Genomic DNA, 19,227 nt, shown 5'->3' on the forward strand with positions numbered 1-19,227 from the left:
TAACTGGTTTGGGATTTTTCATATTACATAATTCAGAAGTGTGTTTCTAGGGAATACCATTTATCAAAAGCTGATTGGTGAAAATTAATATATATTGAAATGAAGAATCCGAAGAATCAATAAAAGATCCCTCGAGCTGAGTAAAAAGGTGGTAAATTCTTCCTTCGATCGATTAAATATTAACCTTTGACCCACTGAGAAAAGAGATGACTACTCTGACATTACATTTATCACAAGTTTGTCAGTCATTAAAGTTTAAAATGTTAATTTACTCATATTTACATAAGATACATCCAAAACTGACAATACCTAGATAGATAGATAGATAGATAGATAGATAGATAGATAGATAGATAGATAGATAGATAGATAGATAGATAGATAGATATTTGTCCCTAAATTGAAATTAAAACTTTACAGAAACTCAAGAAAACCCCACATGCACACCAGAACCTTTGGCGTGGCTAATGATAAGAGCACAGTTGCTGTCTATTAACAGACTTGTAGAGGCAACAGGTTAAAAGTTAAACAAAATTTAAGACTACCAATCATTCACTTACTGTATATATTTCAATGGGCAGAAGGTCCTAACTCCCTAAGACCCTGCAATGGAATATGCAAGTGCTGATGGATTGATGGATGGATGTGCATGCATGTAACTACTTGGTGTTCAACAATCAAAGAATAATTAAACCACTGAAAGATGTAAGAACAAAAAGCTGGAAGAACTACAAAAAATAATGCAGTGTCATCAGGAGATGGCTCATCGTATAGAGCATCAAGAACAGATGTTTGGAAAACTAATAGAAAATGCAGCTAAAAATGATCATATTATAGGTATGTCTGAAAGACTAGAAAAGACTGTTGAGAAAGACAATTTCCATTTTTAGAGACAGGTCAATGAAAGATGACATTAAAATGAACAAAAGGAAAACCCACTGTGTCTTATGTGGATTTAATGAAATTCCTGAAAAAGTGAGAAACACTCCAACCATGTGTCTTTATTATTTTAAGGTGACAAACAAATTAAGGTAGTGTCTCAAATTTCAAAGGATCGTTGCTTTGCAGTACCAAATAAAGGAATGCAGAGATTTCTTTGTTAAATCTGTCATGGGTGAAGTAATGTTACTTTGATTTTTAATACAAATCCTTTAGCACTCCCCCAAAAAATCCTTAACTTCTTTCAGTGAGATTAGAAAAGGCCAGTTAATGACTGGTTACACACTAGCTGATTCTTTAAAAAGTGCCACAGTGATTAGTGTGGGAGATTGGGTTCAGAACTCAGCCTGGTCATTATTCTTTGTAGAGTTTATGGGTTTGGATTTTTTTATCATCCCCTGTCTTTTATTTTGTTTTTATTGATATTTTACAATATTTAAATTGTGTCTTTGATGATATAATCTAATGTTAGCATTGTGCTAATTATCATAGATGCCTGACTGGAGTCATTTAATGGTAACATGGATGCCATATTATTAAAAAGTGAAGAGGTACAGTAATTTTTTGTTGGGTCATTACCTAAAAAATAAAGAAACCTTTTCTTGCAAGAATGAAAGGTATTAGTTATTTATTTTCAGCTTCTTGAATAAAACACCTTTGATTATGATTTTTTATGATTTTTTGTTCCTACTGACCTTCATTCCTCTTCTCCCTAGAGCATATCTCCACCTCTCCAGGGTCTCCTCAACCTGCTCCCTACTATCAATACAGATGACAATGCCATCAGCAAACATCATAGTCCACGGGGACTCCTGTCTAATCTTGTCTGTCAACCTGTCCATCACCATTGCAAATAAGAAAGGACTCAGAGCTGATCCCTGATGTAATCCCAACTCCATGTTGAATGCATCTGTCACTCCTACCACAAACCTCACCACTGTCACACTTCCCTCGTACATATCCTGTACAACTCTTACATATTTCTCTGCCACTCCCAACTTCCTCATAAAATACCACAGCTCCTCTCAAGGCACCCTGTCATTTGCTTTCTCCAGGTCCACAAAGACGCATTGCAATTCCTTCTGACCTTCTCTAAATTTTTCCATCAACATCCTCAGAGCAAACATTGCATCTGTGGTGCTCTTTCTTGGCATGAAACCATACTTCTGCTCACTAATCATCACCTCACTTCTTAACCTAGCTTCCACTACTCTTTCCCATAACTTCATGCTGTGGCTCATCAATTTTATTCCCCTGTAATTACTGCAGTCCTGCACATCCCCCTTATTCTTAAATATCGGCACCAGTACACTTCTTCCCCACTCCTCGGGTATCCTCTTACTTTCCAAGATTCCATTAAACAATCTGGTTAAAAACTCCACTGCTATCTCTCCTAAACACCTACATGATTCCATAGGTATGCCATCTGGACCAACAGCCTTTCCATTTTTCATCCTCTTAGTAACTGTCCTTACTTCGTCCTTGCTAATCCGTTGCACTTCCTGATTCACTATCTCCACATCATCCAACCTCTTCTCTCTCTCAACTCATCATATGCCTTTTCTTTAGCCTTCGCCACCTCTCTCTTCACCTTGTGCCTTATCTCCTTGTACTCTTGTCTACTTTCTGCATCTCTCTGATGATCCCACTTCTTCTTTGCCATCCTCTTCCTCTGTATACTCTCCTGTATTTCCTGATTCCACCACCAGGTTTCCTTTTCCTACTTCCTCTTTCCAGATGTCATGCCAAGCACCCTTCTTGCTGTCACCCTTACTACATCTGCTGTAGTTTCCCAGCTGTCTGCCACCCAGTGCCTGTCTCACCTCCTCCCTAAACTCAACCTTGCAGTCTTCCTTTTTCAACTTCACCATTTGATCCTTGCCTCTGCCCTCACTCTCTTCCTCTTCTTGATCTCCAATGTCATCCTACAGACCACCATCCTATGCTGCTTAACTACACTTTCCCCTGCCACCACTTTGCAGACTTCAATCTCCTTCAGATCAACTCTTCTGCATAGGATGTAGTCTACCTGTGTGCATCTTCCTCCACTCTTGTACATTACCCTATGTTCCTCCCTCTTCTTAAAATATGTATTCACCACAACCATGTCCATCCTTTTGGCAAGATCCACTATCCTCTGACCTTCTTCATTTCTCTCCTTGACACCATACCTACCCATCACCTCCTCGTCTCCACTGTTCCCTTCACCAACATGCCCAATGAAATCCGCTCCAATCACCACTTTCTGTCCCTTGGGTACACTGTTCATCACTTCATCCAACTCACTCCAAAAATCTTCTTTCTCACCCATTGCACACCCAACTTGCGGTGCATATGCACTAACAACATTCATCATCACACCTCCAATTTCCAGCTTCATAATCATTACTCTGGCTGACACTCTTTTCACCTCCAAAACACTCTTGACATACAGTTCCTACAGAATAACTCCTACCCCATATTTCCTCCCATCAACACCATGATAAAACAATTTGAATCCACCTCCAATCCACCTGGTCTTACTCCCCTTCCATTTAGTCTCTTGCACACACAATACATCAACCCTACTTCTCTCCATCATATCTGCTAACTCTCTCCCCTTACCAGTCATACAGCCAACATTCAAAGTTCTTACCCTCAGTTCCACTCTCTTTACTTTCCTCCTCTCCTCCTGCCTCCGTACACAACCCCCTTCTTCTCCTTCTTTTTCGGCCAACAGCAGCCCAATTTCCGCAAACACCCTGGTGGCAGTCGTTGTTAACCTGGGGCTCGACTGATCTGGTATGGAACTTTGTATTGTTGTCTGCATATAAATATCCCCTATGAGTCTATGGATAAATCAACCATGAGATGCAACAGCACCCCAATCCATTGTTCCTGCCTTGAAGCAAGTACTGTTAGCCCTTGCAACCCAGAAATAAATTAATGCAGTGACAGAATTTTAAGTAAATAATATAGCATGGAAATTTGTAAAATACCAAGGAAGACAAAAACTGAGCCATGATGTAGTAAAATAAACCCCTGAATCACATTTCTCACACTTACCAAAAACATTGTTTTTCCTCACATAGGAAAATTCTTTTGTCAAAATACCATAAAAATAAAGAAGATAACAACACCTCAAATGTCTGCAAATGAAATTTGATTACCAAATGATTGAAATGCACTATTAGATAATTCATAATATGTACAGTAATATACTGTTTAGATGATGTGAGGTACTGGCTGCAGCGCTGGGCTTTAAATGACAAAGCTGGGTGGTTCATTTCCCACATGTGCTGTACCCAAAGTCACCTTTAGTAAAGACATCTGACAAATATATAATAATAATAATAATAATAATAATAATAATAATAATAATAATAATAATAATAATAATAATAATGGTCTATTTCATGTCAAATCCATCTTGCATTCATTACCTTCCCTGATGTTTATTAAGTTATAAGTCATCCTTAAATCAAGTACAGAAAAAAAATCTTTATTCTTTTAAAAATTCAAGAGGTGCTATAATTAAATAAATGGCTAACTATTCTCCACAGTAACTTTCTGATAGCTTTCTAATCAATACAAGGTCAAAGAGGGCATCCTTTTCTCTTAGTGAATAAAACTCTTGACTTCAGAGGTCAGGGTAGGATTCATTTATTCAGAATGCCTTAAATATATTTTTCCCAAGGATTTAGCTTCTGGAACTTACATATTATGCCAGTCTTCTTCAAGTAAAATGTTAATTGCACCGTTATAACTATGGTGAGTAGATGAAATAAAATGTGTTACTTTCTGTAAAACACTCTGTGTACTGTGATGTGGCCAAGTGTGTATCGAAACAGAGCCATGACAAGAAAAGAATAGTTGGGACACCAGCCGGGTCGTTCCTTTTAATCTCGTATTTTTCTTCTTTAAACTAAAACAAGTGCCTTCTGACAACAATTGCCATAAGCCCATAGAGCAAAACACAAAAGAAAATAAGGGCTATGGTTAGCCTTATTAACAAATAGCAGGTCTCCCATGGAGCTCCTGTACCCGTCACGTATTGGTCCCAAAAGACACCTTAATGGAGGCAGTTGGGCTTCTTATAACGGGAGGACCGGAAGGGTTGGTGTTACTTTCATTCACTGGGTGATTTCTCGGAAGTGTAAGCAGAAAAGAAGACGACACAGTTAGTGACAGCACCCTTCTCGCCTAGGCGGGTTACATCCTACCCTGAATAAGCCAGCAAGGAGATCCTCTGACACGTATGCATGACAATACTAAGCAGGAATTCAATGGAACACAATTAATGAGATAGAAATCATACCAAATTTCCCATTGAGTTAAGACAACTGGTAAAATAATTTTGGTTTCAAAATCATTGATTTTTGGTTATTCGTTACACAGAAGGAGTTATTTCTCAAATTAAATCTTAATCTTGTACCTTATACTCTATTCCACCATGTCAATTATAAAGGTAATTTGCAACAGTTGTGCAGCCCGTAGTGAATATACAGTACCTATAAAAAGTATTCACCCCCTTATAAGAGGTTTTTTACATTAATTACATTTTTATTATTATATAACACTGAATCACAGTGGATTTAATTTGGCTTTTTTGACACTGATCAACAGAAAAAGACTCTTTAATGTCAAAGTGAAAACAGATCTCTGCAAAGTGAGATGAATTACAAATATAAAACACAAAATAACTGATGACATACAGTAAGTATTCATCCTGGTCTGTATTTAGTAGATGTGCACTGTAAGTATTTCCTATTCTTCACTGGAAATCTGCTCAAGCTCTATCAGGCTATATAAGGATTGTGAGTGAGTTTCAAGTCAAGCCACAAATTCTCATTTAGAATGAGATCTATTCTGTGAATTTGACCACTCTGGAACATTTCCATTGTTGGTTTTAAACATTTCCATTGTAGCATTTTGATTTCTTCTTGAGATTCTTTCTTGCTGGAAAATGGGTCTTGTCCCATGGTGTAGGTGTCTTGCATATGGAGTCAGGGTTTCCTCCAACATTTCTCTGTGTTTTGCTTCATATAATTTACCCTCTGACCTCAGAGGCCTTCCAGGTCCAGCTACAAAAGAGGTGTCCTCACAGAATGATGGTGCCACCAACAGGCTTCATGGTGAGGATGATGCATGTTTTTGATAATGTCCTGTGTTTGACTTCCACCAAACATGACATTTAGTTTAATGTCCAAAAAGCTCAGTTTTGGTTTTATTTGACCATAGAACCTGCTTCCAGCTGAATTGACTTTCTCCCTTGTGCTTTCTTTTAAACTCTAGCTAATATGTTATTTGTGTTTTTATCACTATCCCATATGCTGTGACTGGTGAAGCACCGGGACAACAGATGTATGCACAGTCTTCCGAATTTATACTTTGTGTCTCCTATAGAGTTATCAAAGGTCTCTTGGTGGCCTCCTTCACTAATCTTATTCTTGCACAATCATTGTTTTTTGTCTGCCTGCTCTAGGCAGGTTTACAGCTGTGCCATACTCTTTCCATTTCTTAATCATTGATATAACTAGACTCCAAGGAATATTCAGTGATTTAGATATTTTCTTATCTCCATCCCCTGACTTGGGCTTTTCAATGGCTTTTTCACAGAGCTGCTTGAGTGCTTTTTGTTTTTATTGTGTAGGTTACCATAAGTTGAAACTTCCAGATAAGTTGCACTTATACTACAGAATTGAAACCCTCTTATTACATTGAACAAACTATGTTACTTCTAAAACCAGTTGGCTGCACCAGTGATGACAGACACACATTTAGATGGCTGTGCTTAAGAGATCATTAAAGAAAGACAGAAAGTCCAAGAAAGACAAATGAAATCCACTGCAATTCAATGTTATATGTATAACAATAAAATGTGAAATACTTTTTATAGGCACTGTAATTAATACTATTTTATTGACTAGCATTGTCTGTGGTTCCTTCAATGTGACCATTGACTTTTATCAAAAGAAATCAAATCTTGTTTTGAATGTTTAATATCTTTGTAATGTTTTGAAGAAAATTGTAACTCTGACAACTCCAGTCTTATCAAACGTCCATTAATAGACAGTTCATTTTGTCTCTTGTTCCTCTATCAACAACAACTTTAACTCATTATGAATTCTAATAATCACTGCAATGGATATTACTATTATTATCATTCTTACAGGTCTAAGTTAAATTTTTGATCCTACTACACATACATGACGTTTCTTTACTTCATACCATCGAATCACTTTTTGAAACATGCAGAGGTTTAAGGGTAGAAATCCCCCATTTCCACCTGCAGTGTCCCTCAGGGCTCTGTACTGCGACTAATTTATTTCATTATGTGTCATTAGATTCAGAAACACAATATATCCTTCATTCCTCTGCTGAATGAAATAGCAATACAGGGGCGCCGCAGGGGACTGTACTTTCTCCGGTCCTGTTCAATCTGTATACATCAGACTTCCAATATGACTTGGAGTCCTGCCACGTGCAAAAGTTTGCTGATGACACTGCTATTGTGGGATGCATCAGGAGTGGGCAGGAGGAGGAGTACAGAAAGTTAATCAAAGACTTTGTTAAATGGTGCGACTCAAACCACTTACACCTTAACACCAGCAAGACCAAGGAGCTGGTGGTGGATTTTAGGAGGCCTAGGCCCCTCATGGACCCTGTGATCATCAGAGGTGACTGTGTGCAGAGGGTGCAGACCTTCAAATATCTGGGAGTGCAGCTGGATGACAAATTGGACTGGACTGCCAATACTGATGCTCTATGTAAGAAAGGTCAGAGCAGACTATACTTTCTGAGAAGGTTGGCATCCTTCAACATCTGCAGTAAGATGCTGCAGATGTTCTACCAGACGGTTGTGGCGAGTGCCCTCTTCTACGCAGTGGTGTGCTGGGGTGGCAGCATAAAGATGAAAGACGCCTCATGCCTGGACAAACTTGTTAAGAAGGCAGGCTCCATTGTAGGATTAAAGTTGGACAGTTTAACATCTGTGGCAGAGTGACAGGCACTAAGCAAACTCCTGTCAATCATGAAGAATCCACTGCATCCACTGAACAGTGTCATCTCCAGACAGAGGAGTAGCTTCAGTGACCGACTTTTGTCACTGTCCTGCTCCACTGACAGACTAAAGAGATCGTTCCTCACCCACACTATGCGACTCTTCAATTCCACCCGGGGGAGTAAATGCTAACCTTAATTTTATTTTAATTTTTTTCATTGTTATCACTCTTTAATTTAATATTGTTCTTTATCAGTATGATGCTGCTGGATTATGTGAATTTCCCCTTGGGATTAATAAAGTATCTATCTATCTATCTGAACACTATTGACTACTGACTGTATTTAGCAATTAAGTCAAATTATGCAGTATTCATCATCATCTCTCTCCTTTCTGAAATCATGATTTTTGGTGTGTGCTATGATGCAGAATGGAGCTGGGAAACCTGTCAGCCTTAAATAGTTGGAATGTGAGACTAGCCATTTAGTAAAAAGAATATATAAAGCAACCTATGCAGTTTTCCTAGAATCTTCAAAGGTGATACTTAGTGCCAAAGCTTGTGCACTGGTTGGAATTCAACATTGTGCCAATTCAAGAATAAGACTTTAAGATAAATGCTTAGTGGAAGGACAGATAGCATGTTAGAAAGAGTTGGGGTCTCAACCAGAAAAAAAACAAAAAATACTGAATTGCCTTGAGCAAGATGGAAAAAAAGAAAAACAAAAATCAACAGGTTTCAGTGATAAAACACTGCTCTTCCACTCTAAATAAACTGCTCCCTTGTAATGATTGGTTAGAAAGCTCACAGATCTCATTGATGATGCCCTGTTACATTTGTGTTGTCCCTTAAATATGGATGGAGAGGAGCTGAGAGTGCAGCAGAAGTGATATTGCTTATCTTCGGTCAAGAACTTTTCCACTCAAATGGGATAAGTGGAAGAAAAGTGAGTGAATGTATAACATCTTCTTTCTTCTTTGTGTACAATCAAACCGGTCCACGTAAGGCACTAACTTAACCCATATATTTGAGACATGTTTCAATTAAATTCTAATCAGCAACTGAATCAGTTAATGCAATTTTAATTGTATTATTTTACAAAAATCATATTCATTTTGAAATGCCCATCCTTCTTGCAGTACATTGTCAACAGAAAAAGTGAGAAAAAGAGTGCACACATACAAAGAGGTGGGCAGCATAGCACCAGCAGCTGGGAACTGAGATCCGTTTTTAGGTGAGTAGGACGGCACACTGCTGGAAGCTAAAAGGCTGCACCATATCATGAAGGGTGGTAAGTCAGCGACATTTCGGCAAGTGCCAGGAAAAGACAGGAGGCATGAGTGTCAGAAGAACCCCAGCGTGATATAACGCAGATGATGAAATCTAACAGACTATATTGGACCAGAGCCAGACTGTAACCAGGGGAGAGGCATCTCATAGTGAGAAAAACCTTTGAATGCCCCAAAGAATAGCATATTACAGTGTCAATCCAGATATTGACATGAGCAGAATTGCCTAGCTAGCTAACAGGAAGTCTGGGGCTTAGGGAGCATCAGAGATTGTCATATTGCTTACTTGTCACAAACTGATTGGTGTTTTAACTTAATTTATATGTAGATCTGTACTCATGTTTGCCTTGTAATGTGAATGGTGATGGTGTGCTCTGTGAAGGGCGATAGATAGATAGATAGATAGATAGATAGATAGATAGATAGATAGATAGATAGATAGATAGATAGATAGATAGATAGATAGATAGATAGATAGATAGATAGTATTTTATGGATTCAGAATTGAAAGTCACAATTTAGAACATAAAGTACACAATGACATAGTGTAATAATAATAATAATAATGTAATATAAACCAATACACATACATGTGCAAGACCAAAGACTGTACACACAATATTCCCAGTGTATATTTAGTTTATAGTGTCCATTAAGACATATTGACTCTGCACTAATGTTCTCTTATAACTATCCATGGTGACGATGAGCACAATAGCAGGGGGCATCATAAAGTTGATGGTAGTAGGTCAAAAAGAGCCAAAGTATATAAGTGTGTGGAAGATCAAACATATACAACAATAGTACTTCTGTAGGTATCCTGGCCAAGACAAGGAGGCTGCCAGTATGCCTAGGCCAGAAAATGATTAACAGGAACTGATCTGAAGAGTGTGTGTTTGTTTGGCCATGTGCTAAATGTTGTGAAACCCAGTGCTTCCAGTCCATTCACTACTTGGCTGTTGTGCTATGCCATATCGTTCTGTAATTAGCCATTTTCACATCAGTGGATAAATCTACTTCTAGTCCGTTAACCAGCAGCAAACGTGTTAATTCCACTTTCCTACTTTCACTTCTAATAATTGATTTTTGCAATGTAAGAAGCATTGCTGAAAAAGACTACACAATTAAAGCATCAAAACTGGACAAAGGCTATAAAATGTTTGAGGAAGAATTCCTTTAAGTATAATTATCAGAAGTTTTTAACTTAATAAATAAGGTAAATTACCTCGAGTCTCACAAGATAATCATATTTGATCAATGTTTGACCATTTATTTCCACGTTGTTTTCAAATGTTTTTGTCATGTTTGTTGAATGTGAATTATCAAGTTCCTGACATGAAATGTGAGGACATATAGCATTTAAGCTTATGGTTCATATTGTTAGTCAGAAAAATATACATTTAATCGCATGACAGCTATGGTGAGCAGGTGCTGTTGCACAGTCATATTCCATTGAATAGGGACATGTTTAATCAGTGGGAAAGTTGTTGAGACTCAGGAAATTATTATGTTTTTAATTTTAACATAAAGAGACAGTACAAAAGCTCTTCCTTCACAATTCTGTGATTGTTTTGGACAACCAAAAGAGAATTTACACATCGACGATTAATCCCAGAAGAAAAAAATATGGAAATTTGAAAAGAGTTAGATGAATCAGAGGTAGAAAACGAGACCTTGTGATGGACAGCTGGGGATCCTGCCCAGACGGGATGCCCTTTATAAGAGAAGACCGGGGGAATGGGCGTACTACCAGGAGTACCTCCCCCAGGACACGAGGGGGCAGCCCCCTTGGTTTACATCAGAGCCATGGATTTGGAGCTCAGAAGCTCAACCCACTGGGGGTTCATGGCCATCACCAGGGGGTACCTGGACAGCTCCAGAGTCTGGGCATTCAGACCTGGAAGTACTGCCAGAAGAGGAGGGGGGTTCCTATGCAGCACTTCTGCCACACCCGGAAGTGCTGCCGGAGGTTAATCAAGAGACACCTGGAGCACTTCTGGATGCACTATAAAGAAGGCCGCCTCACTCCGTTCAGAAGCCAGAGTCGGGTGAAGGAGGACAAGGTTGCAAGTGAGGAGTGGAGTTGGCAAAAGGAAGGACTGAGTGTTGGGTATATTGGAGCACGGTGTTGTGTGCAGGACATGTAAAGAAATAAAACGTGTGTGTTCTGGACATTCTGGGTCTGTGTGTCTGTCTGTAGTCATGCTGATCTTCTACAACCTTTATACCCACCATATTAGGTGGACAGATACTGGTATTATAAGTAGGATGAAAAGAGAATGGAGTCCTTGAACCGTGTAAGTATCTTTTAATAGAGTGGAAATGTGACACGTACAGTATTTCCTAGAATGCAGCTCCACGCAGTACGGTTACAATGGAAAGAAATGAGCTGTGTACCTCAAGCCTTGACATAAGTGACAATTTTACTGGTGAATAAAATAAATGAAATTGGGCATTAGCACCCTGAAAATTATTGAGAAAATGTCAAGGAGTTAAAGAAACATTTTACATCTTCTTCACCCAAATGCATTGTTCATGTATTATTAATGGGCAGAGAGGACAAATTAAGCTGAACTCTAAACAGAGGCCTCAGTACAGTTGATTGTTCCAGCTCCACATAACTCTGTCTCTCTTGGCAGGGTGTGCTGGGATGGATGAACATCTCTCACTTTTCTGTCATCTGATATTAACACCCCATCTCTGTACATCAGACTTATAATTCCCCTAGCAGGTTTTATTGATTTATGTAAAATGCCTTGTGAATGGATTCACCAGGAAAAACTCCCTGTAAAATTATTCATGGATTCCTTTTTATTTATTTGGCTTTCACTAAATGAAAGAAAACAAACTGTGGTTGTCTGTTTAAGAGTGTACTGCACCTGCTAGAGCATACTGTAACATAAAATGTAAAGTCACCTGACAGAATAAGAATTAAGTCAATTTCTAGGTTTCCTGTTTTACAAAACAATAGAATGAATAGGACTTATTTCTTAAGTGTAGGGATGCAGATTTGCTCTTTTACATCATCCTCACTTCCAGCAACCTAGCACTTGTAAGGATAATTGTCTCTAATGGAGCTATCTGTGGATCTGAAGATGTATAGTGAGATCAGTTCAAGAAAGGCAGACAGATTGGGGAAGTGGTGCTCATGGGAAGGGTACTATAAGATTTTTCATGTAGTCATTTTTGCCCTCCAGAACTGATGTCGCTCACCATGGCTAAACATGCAGTATATACAGGGTGTCCATAAAGTCTGTGTGCAATTTAAAATAGTTGTAACTTTGTAAGTATATGTGATAGAAAGAATTTGTAAAAAGGATTAGAAAGCTTGATGTATCTAGTTTTTGTTTTGTCTTTAGAAGATTTATTTTTGCCGTATTTTGGGAAGTGAAAATCCACATGAGTCTGTCGAACATGAATGAGATTCTACCAAAATTAATGCATGGTGTGCTTTGGGAAAAAATCGAGTCATTGGGCCATTCTTTTTTGAAGGTGTTGTTAACAGTGATAGCTATTTAGAAATGCTACAAAATTACTTTATTCCTCAACTTGAACAAGTAGGACTGATAGAGAATACAGTGTTTCAACAAGATGGTGCTCCTTGTCACTTTGCTTTGCACGCTAGACAGTTTCTACATGAGAAATTCCCTAACAGATGGATTGGAACAGTTGGACAATTTTCTTGGCCTCCATGTTTGCCAGATTTGACTCCATTGGATTTCTTTTTATGCGGACATGTTTATTCAACTAAACCTCGATCTTTAGAAGACTTGCAAGCTAGGATAACAGATGTGATTGTTGGTATTACTGAAAATCAGCCTGAAAATGTTTTCTGAGAACAACAGAATCGTATTATCCTTTGTATTAGTAATGATGGTGGACATGTTGAAAATTTACAGGAACAATAAAAAATGTAAGTGTTTTTTTCTTTCTAATGCTTCTCACAGATTCTTTCTATCACACATACTTACAAAGTTACAACTATTTTAAATTGCACATGGACTTTATGGACACCCTGTATAGTAAGGGTTGGGTTGTGCTGATAGCGTGTTGCTGCACCCATCACCACCTGGATTGGGTTACAACTAAGCACCACACTTCAACAGTGTGAGTTTTTTTTACGGTGGCTGCACATATAAAGTCATTTTACATTGTACTTCAAGGTTCTGGATAATAATTTTACTTTTCTTTACTGAAGCCTAATTCACAAAAGACAATGGTGATATGCGAAAAGAGATTATCAATTCTACAATCCTGGCCAAAAGTTTTAAGAATGAATTATACTGAAGTATAATTACAAGCACGTCATACGTTACAAAGGCTTTTATTGACAACTAGCAAAATACCCGCGCTTCGCAGCGGAGAAGTAGTGTGACAAGACCTTTATTTTTCTTCACCCGTGGGCGCACGTCTTCCCCGTGACCCACAGGCAATACACAGTCCCACAAACCACCAGTCCAACTCACAGCAACAACACCTTCCTTCCTTTACCACCACTCTTTCTCAAGCTTTGTCTCCTTCCTCCCAACTCTGGCTCCTTGAGTGGTGGTGGCTGGCCCTTTTTATAACCCACCCGGAAGTGTTCCAGGTGCTTGACCACCTGGTCCTAATTGCACCTCCGGGTGGGGCTGAAGATTCGTCCAGCCAGGCTGCTGAGTCCATGCAGCTCCCCCTAGCGGCCATCCGAGCCCCCAAACAGTCTGTGGAGGACTCCATCTCCCATGGAGCCCTGCGGGTGGTTGGGGAATCACCGTCAGCCATGGAGGCTGTAACCAAGCGTCCCGGGGGAGGTACTGGAGTACCCATGGTGGCTCCCCCGGAACATAAGCAGCAGGGGCGTCCCTGCCGGGCATGGGACCCGACTGTCCGTCACAACATATACACATCTACATATATATCCATATATATACACATATCAACATATATACACACATACATACACACACACATATACATATATACATACATACATATAAATATAAATATATATACACTCATACACATACATATATATATATACACATACATATATACATACATATCCACATATATACTATATATATACATATCTACATATATATACTGTATACACATACATACATACATATATACCTACATATACTGTATATATACGGTATATAGCAAAATCCCCATGCTTCGCAGCGACGAAGAACTGCTTTTAAATTTTTATTAAGAAGAAACAAAAACCTTTTTAAACTGAGGGAAAATATACCAATAACTATCTGTTAAGGATCTCTTTGTATACCATGTTGTCAGTTCAGCAGTCCCGTTGTAATATGACCAAGCTGTGCACTGAGATTACTTTTGAGAATGCAACGTCTAGTTTTGTCCAGGAGGAAAGCAATGTTGCCTCAAATCAATGGCAACCTTTTGTAGGGTGTGTCCCTGAGACTTATTAATTGTCATCGCAAAGCAGAGCCTTACTGGAAATTTGAGGCATTTCAATTGAAATGGGAGATCAGAGGGTATAACGGTGATGCCAGGAATACATTCAGAGTGTGGAGCTCTGCTGTTTTTTTGTGTAGCTGCCTTCACACAGCTTCTCTGCTGCTTTATAAACGAACGCCATATAAGACCATCGTTTCTCCTTGCTTCGCTGTTCTGTACTGTTTTATTGTTTGTTTATTATGATTCTTATAGTTATTGTGTAGCTATTCGAGACTTACTTTACTGTTCAGGTACCCATTTCCTTTATTTAATCCGGCTTATGCGTTATTTTTGTTCGTTTATTACGATTATAGATATTTATTTATTCCCTTCTTTAGCTGACTGCCTGCTCATATAAGGCGCTCCGCTGGTTTTTTGTGAAACAGCCTTTACACAGCTTCTCCGCTGTTTTATAAACGAACGACATATAAAGCCATCACCTTGTCAATTGTGTAATGCGTTTTTTGAACAGGTTTGATGCATGGAAGTGATCACTCGTACTGCGTTCAGTCAGTTCACGTGAGCTGCTCTCTTGTGTGATGTTGCGATGTCCATGGCTTTATTTAATGTTAGCTAAGACCCGGCACTTAAAAGTTTCTGGCTGCACTCCGGTTGTAATATGACAAAGCTGCGCAAGCTCACTCTTGAGAATGTAACATATAGTTGTCCAGGAGAAAAGCAATCTAGCCTGAAATCAATGGCATCGTTTTGTAGGGTCTGTCCCGTTAGACTTATTACTTGTCATCGCGCAGCAGAGCTTTACTGGAAATTGGTGGCATCTGAATTGAAATGGGAGATCAGAGGGTATAAAGGGGACGCGAGGAATACATTGAGTGTGGAGAAACTCTAGAGACAGCGTGTGTATTACAGTAACTTGTGGATTTTTCTGTGAGTATTTGGTGGCAGCGTGATGAAGTTGCTTCCGCAAGACTGCGTTAGCTGTGGAGCTCAACTCAGGGCATATTCTTTTCCTACCTTGTCAATTGTGTAATGCATTTTTTGAACAGGTTTGATGCATGGAAGTGATCACTCGTACTGCGTTCAGTCAGTTCACATGAGCTGCTCTCTTGTGTGATGTTGCAATGTCCACGGCATTATTTAATGTTAGTTAAGACCCGGCACTTAAAAATTTCTCGCTACTGCAATTTTAACTCCGTTACAAAGTGATCCAAAGTCTCGTTTATACCTTGTGTCTTCTCATTAAACTTGTATCTCGTGAATAAAGTATTCTGCATTTTCCTTCAGCGCTCTTTGGGAGCTCTTCCTTCTTTTCTACGTACTGCAGTCACAGTCAGTTCACGTGATTACGTGGGAGGCGTGATGATGTCACATGCAGCTCTGCCCCCCATGGCCGTCGAGCTAACGTCCATTACAGTATATGGAGAAAAATAGGTTCCAGTTATGACCATTACGCGTAGAATTTCGAAATGAAACCTGCCCAACTGTTGTAAATAAGCTGTAAGGAATGAGCCTGCCAAATTTCAGCCTTCTACCTACACGGGAAGTTGGAGAATTAGTGATGAGTGAGTGAGTGAGTCAGTGAGTGAGTGAGTCAGTGAGGGCTTTGCCTTTTATTAGTATAGATTACATTAAGTTTATGCAAAGAGTCAATATTTGCAGTGTTGGCCCTTCTTTTTCCAAGACTTCTGCAATTCACTTTGGCTGTCAATCAACTTCTGGGCCAAATCCTGACTGATGGCAGCCCATTCTTGGAGTTTGTCAAAAGTTGTGGGTTTTTGTTTGTCCACCTGCCTCTTGAGGATTGACCACAAGTTCTCAATGGGATGAAGGTCTGGGGAGTTTCCTACGATGGACCCAAAATGTCAATGTTTTGTTCTCCGAGTCACTTAGTTATCACTTTTGCCTTATGGCACGGTGCTCCATCATGCTTGAAAAGGCATTGTTCGTCATAAAACTGTTTTTGGATGATTGGGAGAAGCTTGGGGAAGTTTTGGTACCATTCTTTATTCATGGCTGTATTCTTAGGAAAAACTGTGGTGGGTGTGCATGTGTTTGCCCAGCAATTTACTGCTATACAGTCCAGGAATGCTTCCTGCCTTGTACCCAGTGCTGGTACACGTTGCATTTTTGTCAAGTTGAATAAACTTATAAAGATTCTTTGATGGCTCACAGCAGTCCAGGGCTAGAGCCCGACCCCTCTGTTCACTGCCATTGCAGCTTCTTGTGACTTCGAACTGGACCAAGCAGGTTTAGATAAAGGATGGAGAGATGATTATTTCCTTCTCATGACTATTTTGCAAAATGCAAGTGAGGAAAATTAATCTCTGTCTTATATTACGCACTCTGTTTTATGTATGTTATAAATGATTTCAGAGATAGGTATATTCAGGTCGAATTTGCTGTTAAATCCATCCAAGTGTTGGTTCCAAGCCTTATAATTATTTATTTTGGTGGCAGGAATTCTAATTCAGATTTTGAAAAGATACCTGAACTAAGGGTAGAAAACTCTTAGGAAGGAATGATTGAAGTATGCATCATTACACATTTTTTTTCAGATATTTAATACAGTAAGTGCAGAGATTGAATTAACTATCAAAGAAATCAGACGTTTATTCCCTTTAAGTGGTTTAAAATTAAAATATCCTACATATAACTGCCTACAACTTGCTTCCATTCATATTCAAATTTTTAACAGCTGCAGCGCAGTTTTGGAAGATATCTTCTTTTAATGAATAATTACAGCGTGTGGAAATGCTGATCCTTATTATGGCCATATAAAAGTGTGTATGAGGCGCGCGAGGCCCCCTTCTGCAGTCCCAGCAGACTGCGCAGCTTCCCTGAGAAGCGCTTCATCCCCCCTCTCTGCTCGCGCCCTTGGGTGCATTTGCACATCAGTTGCTTGGTCCCCACGTCCTCTGCGGCAGTGCTAAAGGTAACAAAAGAGAGGTGGGAAGGGTCCAGGCACAGAGAGAGAGAGAGGAGAGATGAGCGAGGGGAAACATGAGAGCTTGGGATGTTATTTCATCCTCCGACCACGCTGAAAGGCAAACATTATAGAGTCAGGGGAAGAAGCAACGGGACACCTGATCTGCCCCGATCACTCAGTCCCCGATCACTCAGTCTGGCTGCCTAGCTCATGTATCTTAGCTGCACCTGAAGCAGCAGTATTATTAACTTACTCTCGATCACCTTACATCTCTATGACCAGAAGACGTCGGGGGTCGCTGATGCCAAGCAGAGCGTCGGAGAAGAGCGCGGGGACTTAAGGGGCAGGAGGCAGTTGCAGGAATTGGACTAGTTAAACGTATTCCTAACAGTTTAGGAGAACCACAGCCTACAAGACACTGCGCGAAACAGGGACTGACGGCAAGTTTGGGGAAGGAAAGGCACCGAACGGACCCCGAGATCCTAATCCAGCCGCCCTTCATCGCTATCTCGTACTCAGTTCTACAGTCCCGTTCCTCGCAGCCCCGTTTCGTTTTATCAAGATGCCAGTCCACATCCCAGACGACTCCGATTTCACCTCCTTCAGAGACCAGTGCGAGGACCAAGAAGGCTGGACAGTCCAGTACAACAAAGGAGGGGTGACGGTCTGGTGCCGAGAACAGGAGAGCAACACGGTCCAGAAGCTAAAGGCGAGTGATCGTCTTCATATCTGATTGTAACAGTACACACCGTATAACGCGTACTTCTTTGTGAGAGAGCGGATTTGCTGTAGTTAGACGCAGTGCGGTGAAGTAGCAGAATAAGTTGTCAGAAGCCGCGGGATGAGTGCATACAGTACAGCGAACTGGCCGGGGGCTTTTTATGGTGTCCCATACTGGGAATTCGATCAACTTGAATGTTTGAAGTTATTAATGTTGTTGATGTTAATAATGAATTCATCCTAAGATTCACAAATGTGGGGAACACGGCGTTTATTCTTGTAATGTCGCGTAGTTTAAATAGGAACCAACCTGGATGGTGTGCCAGCCTATGACAGTCTCACTTAAGTGCACACCAACTGCCACTCACAGCGCGACAGCTTTAGAGTCGCCGGTTATTCTAACACACACGCTGTGGTTGGAAATTCGGTTTATCCTGGTAAAATGTGCAGACTTTATTGTCCATCCATCCATTTTCCCAGTCCCAGCCAACACAGGGCGCAAGGAAGGGAACAAACCCCGGGCAGGTCGCCAGCCCACCGCAGGGCGCTCACACACACACCAAGCACAATTTAGAATCGCCAATTCACCTAACCTGCATGTCTCTGGACTGTGGGAGGAAACCGGAGTACGGGAGGAAACCCACGCAGACACGGGGAGAACATGCAAATTCCACGCAGGGCGAACCCGGGTCTCCTAACTGCGAGGCAGCAGTGCTACCCACTGCGCCAGCGGGCCGCCCGACTTTATTATTATTATTATTATTATTATTATTATTATTATTATTATTATTATTATTATTGTTGACAGTATCTGGACCAGCCAGGGACTGAATAGTGTATAACGGATGAGAACAGATATATCTGGATACGATTAAAAACAACATTTTAAGACTGCTTTAATTTTTTAAATTCAATCTTTGTCTTCAGATTGAAGGAATTTGCATTGGTTTTTGTAATCACAGGC

General features: G+C 39.9%; 1 protein-coding gene across 2 annotated transcripts in view; it reads left to right on the plus strand.

Annotated features, from left to right (window-relative positions):
• Positions 1–19,227, plus strand: part of stard15 (StAR-related lipid transfer (START) domain containing 15) — a 135,481-nt gene that overhangs the window by 25,918 nt on the left and 90,336 nt on the right. The window contains exon 1 of one of the 2 annotated variants that reach the window (XM_039774957.1): positions 17,730–18,252. The exons of the other annotated variant lie outside the window; for it this stretch is intronic. Within the exon in view, the coding sequence (XP_039630891.1) occupies positions 18,106–18,252 (147 nt within the window). The 5' untranslated portion in view covers positions 17,730–18,105. Of the gene's footprint in view, positions 1–17,729; positions 18,253–19,227 lie in introns of those variants that run through there. 2 annotated transcript variants of the gene reach the window in all.

The sequence above is a fragment of the Polypterus senegalus genome, chromosome 13, assembly GCF_016835505.1.
Source record: "Polypterus senegalus isolate Bchr_013 chromosome 13, ASM1683550v1, whole genome shotgun sequence".
NCBI classification, from domain to species: Eukaryota; Metazoa; Chordata; class Cladistia; order Polypteriformes; family Polypteridae; genus Polypterus; species Polypterus senegalus.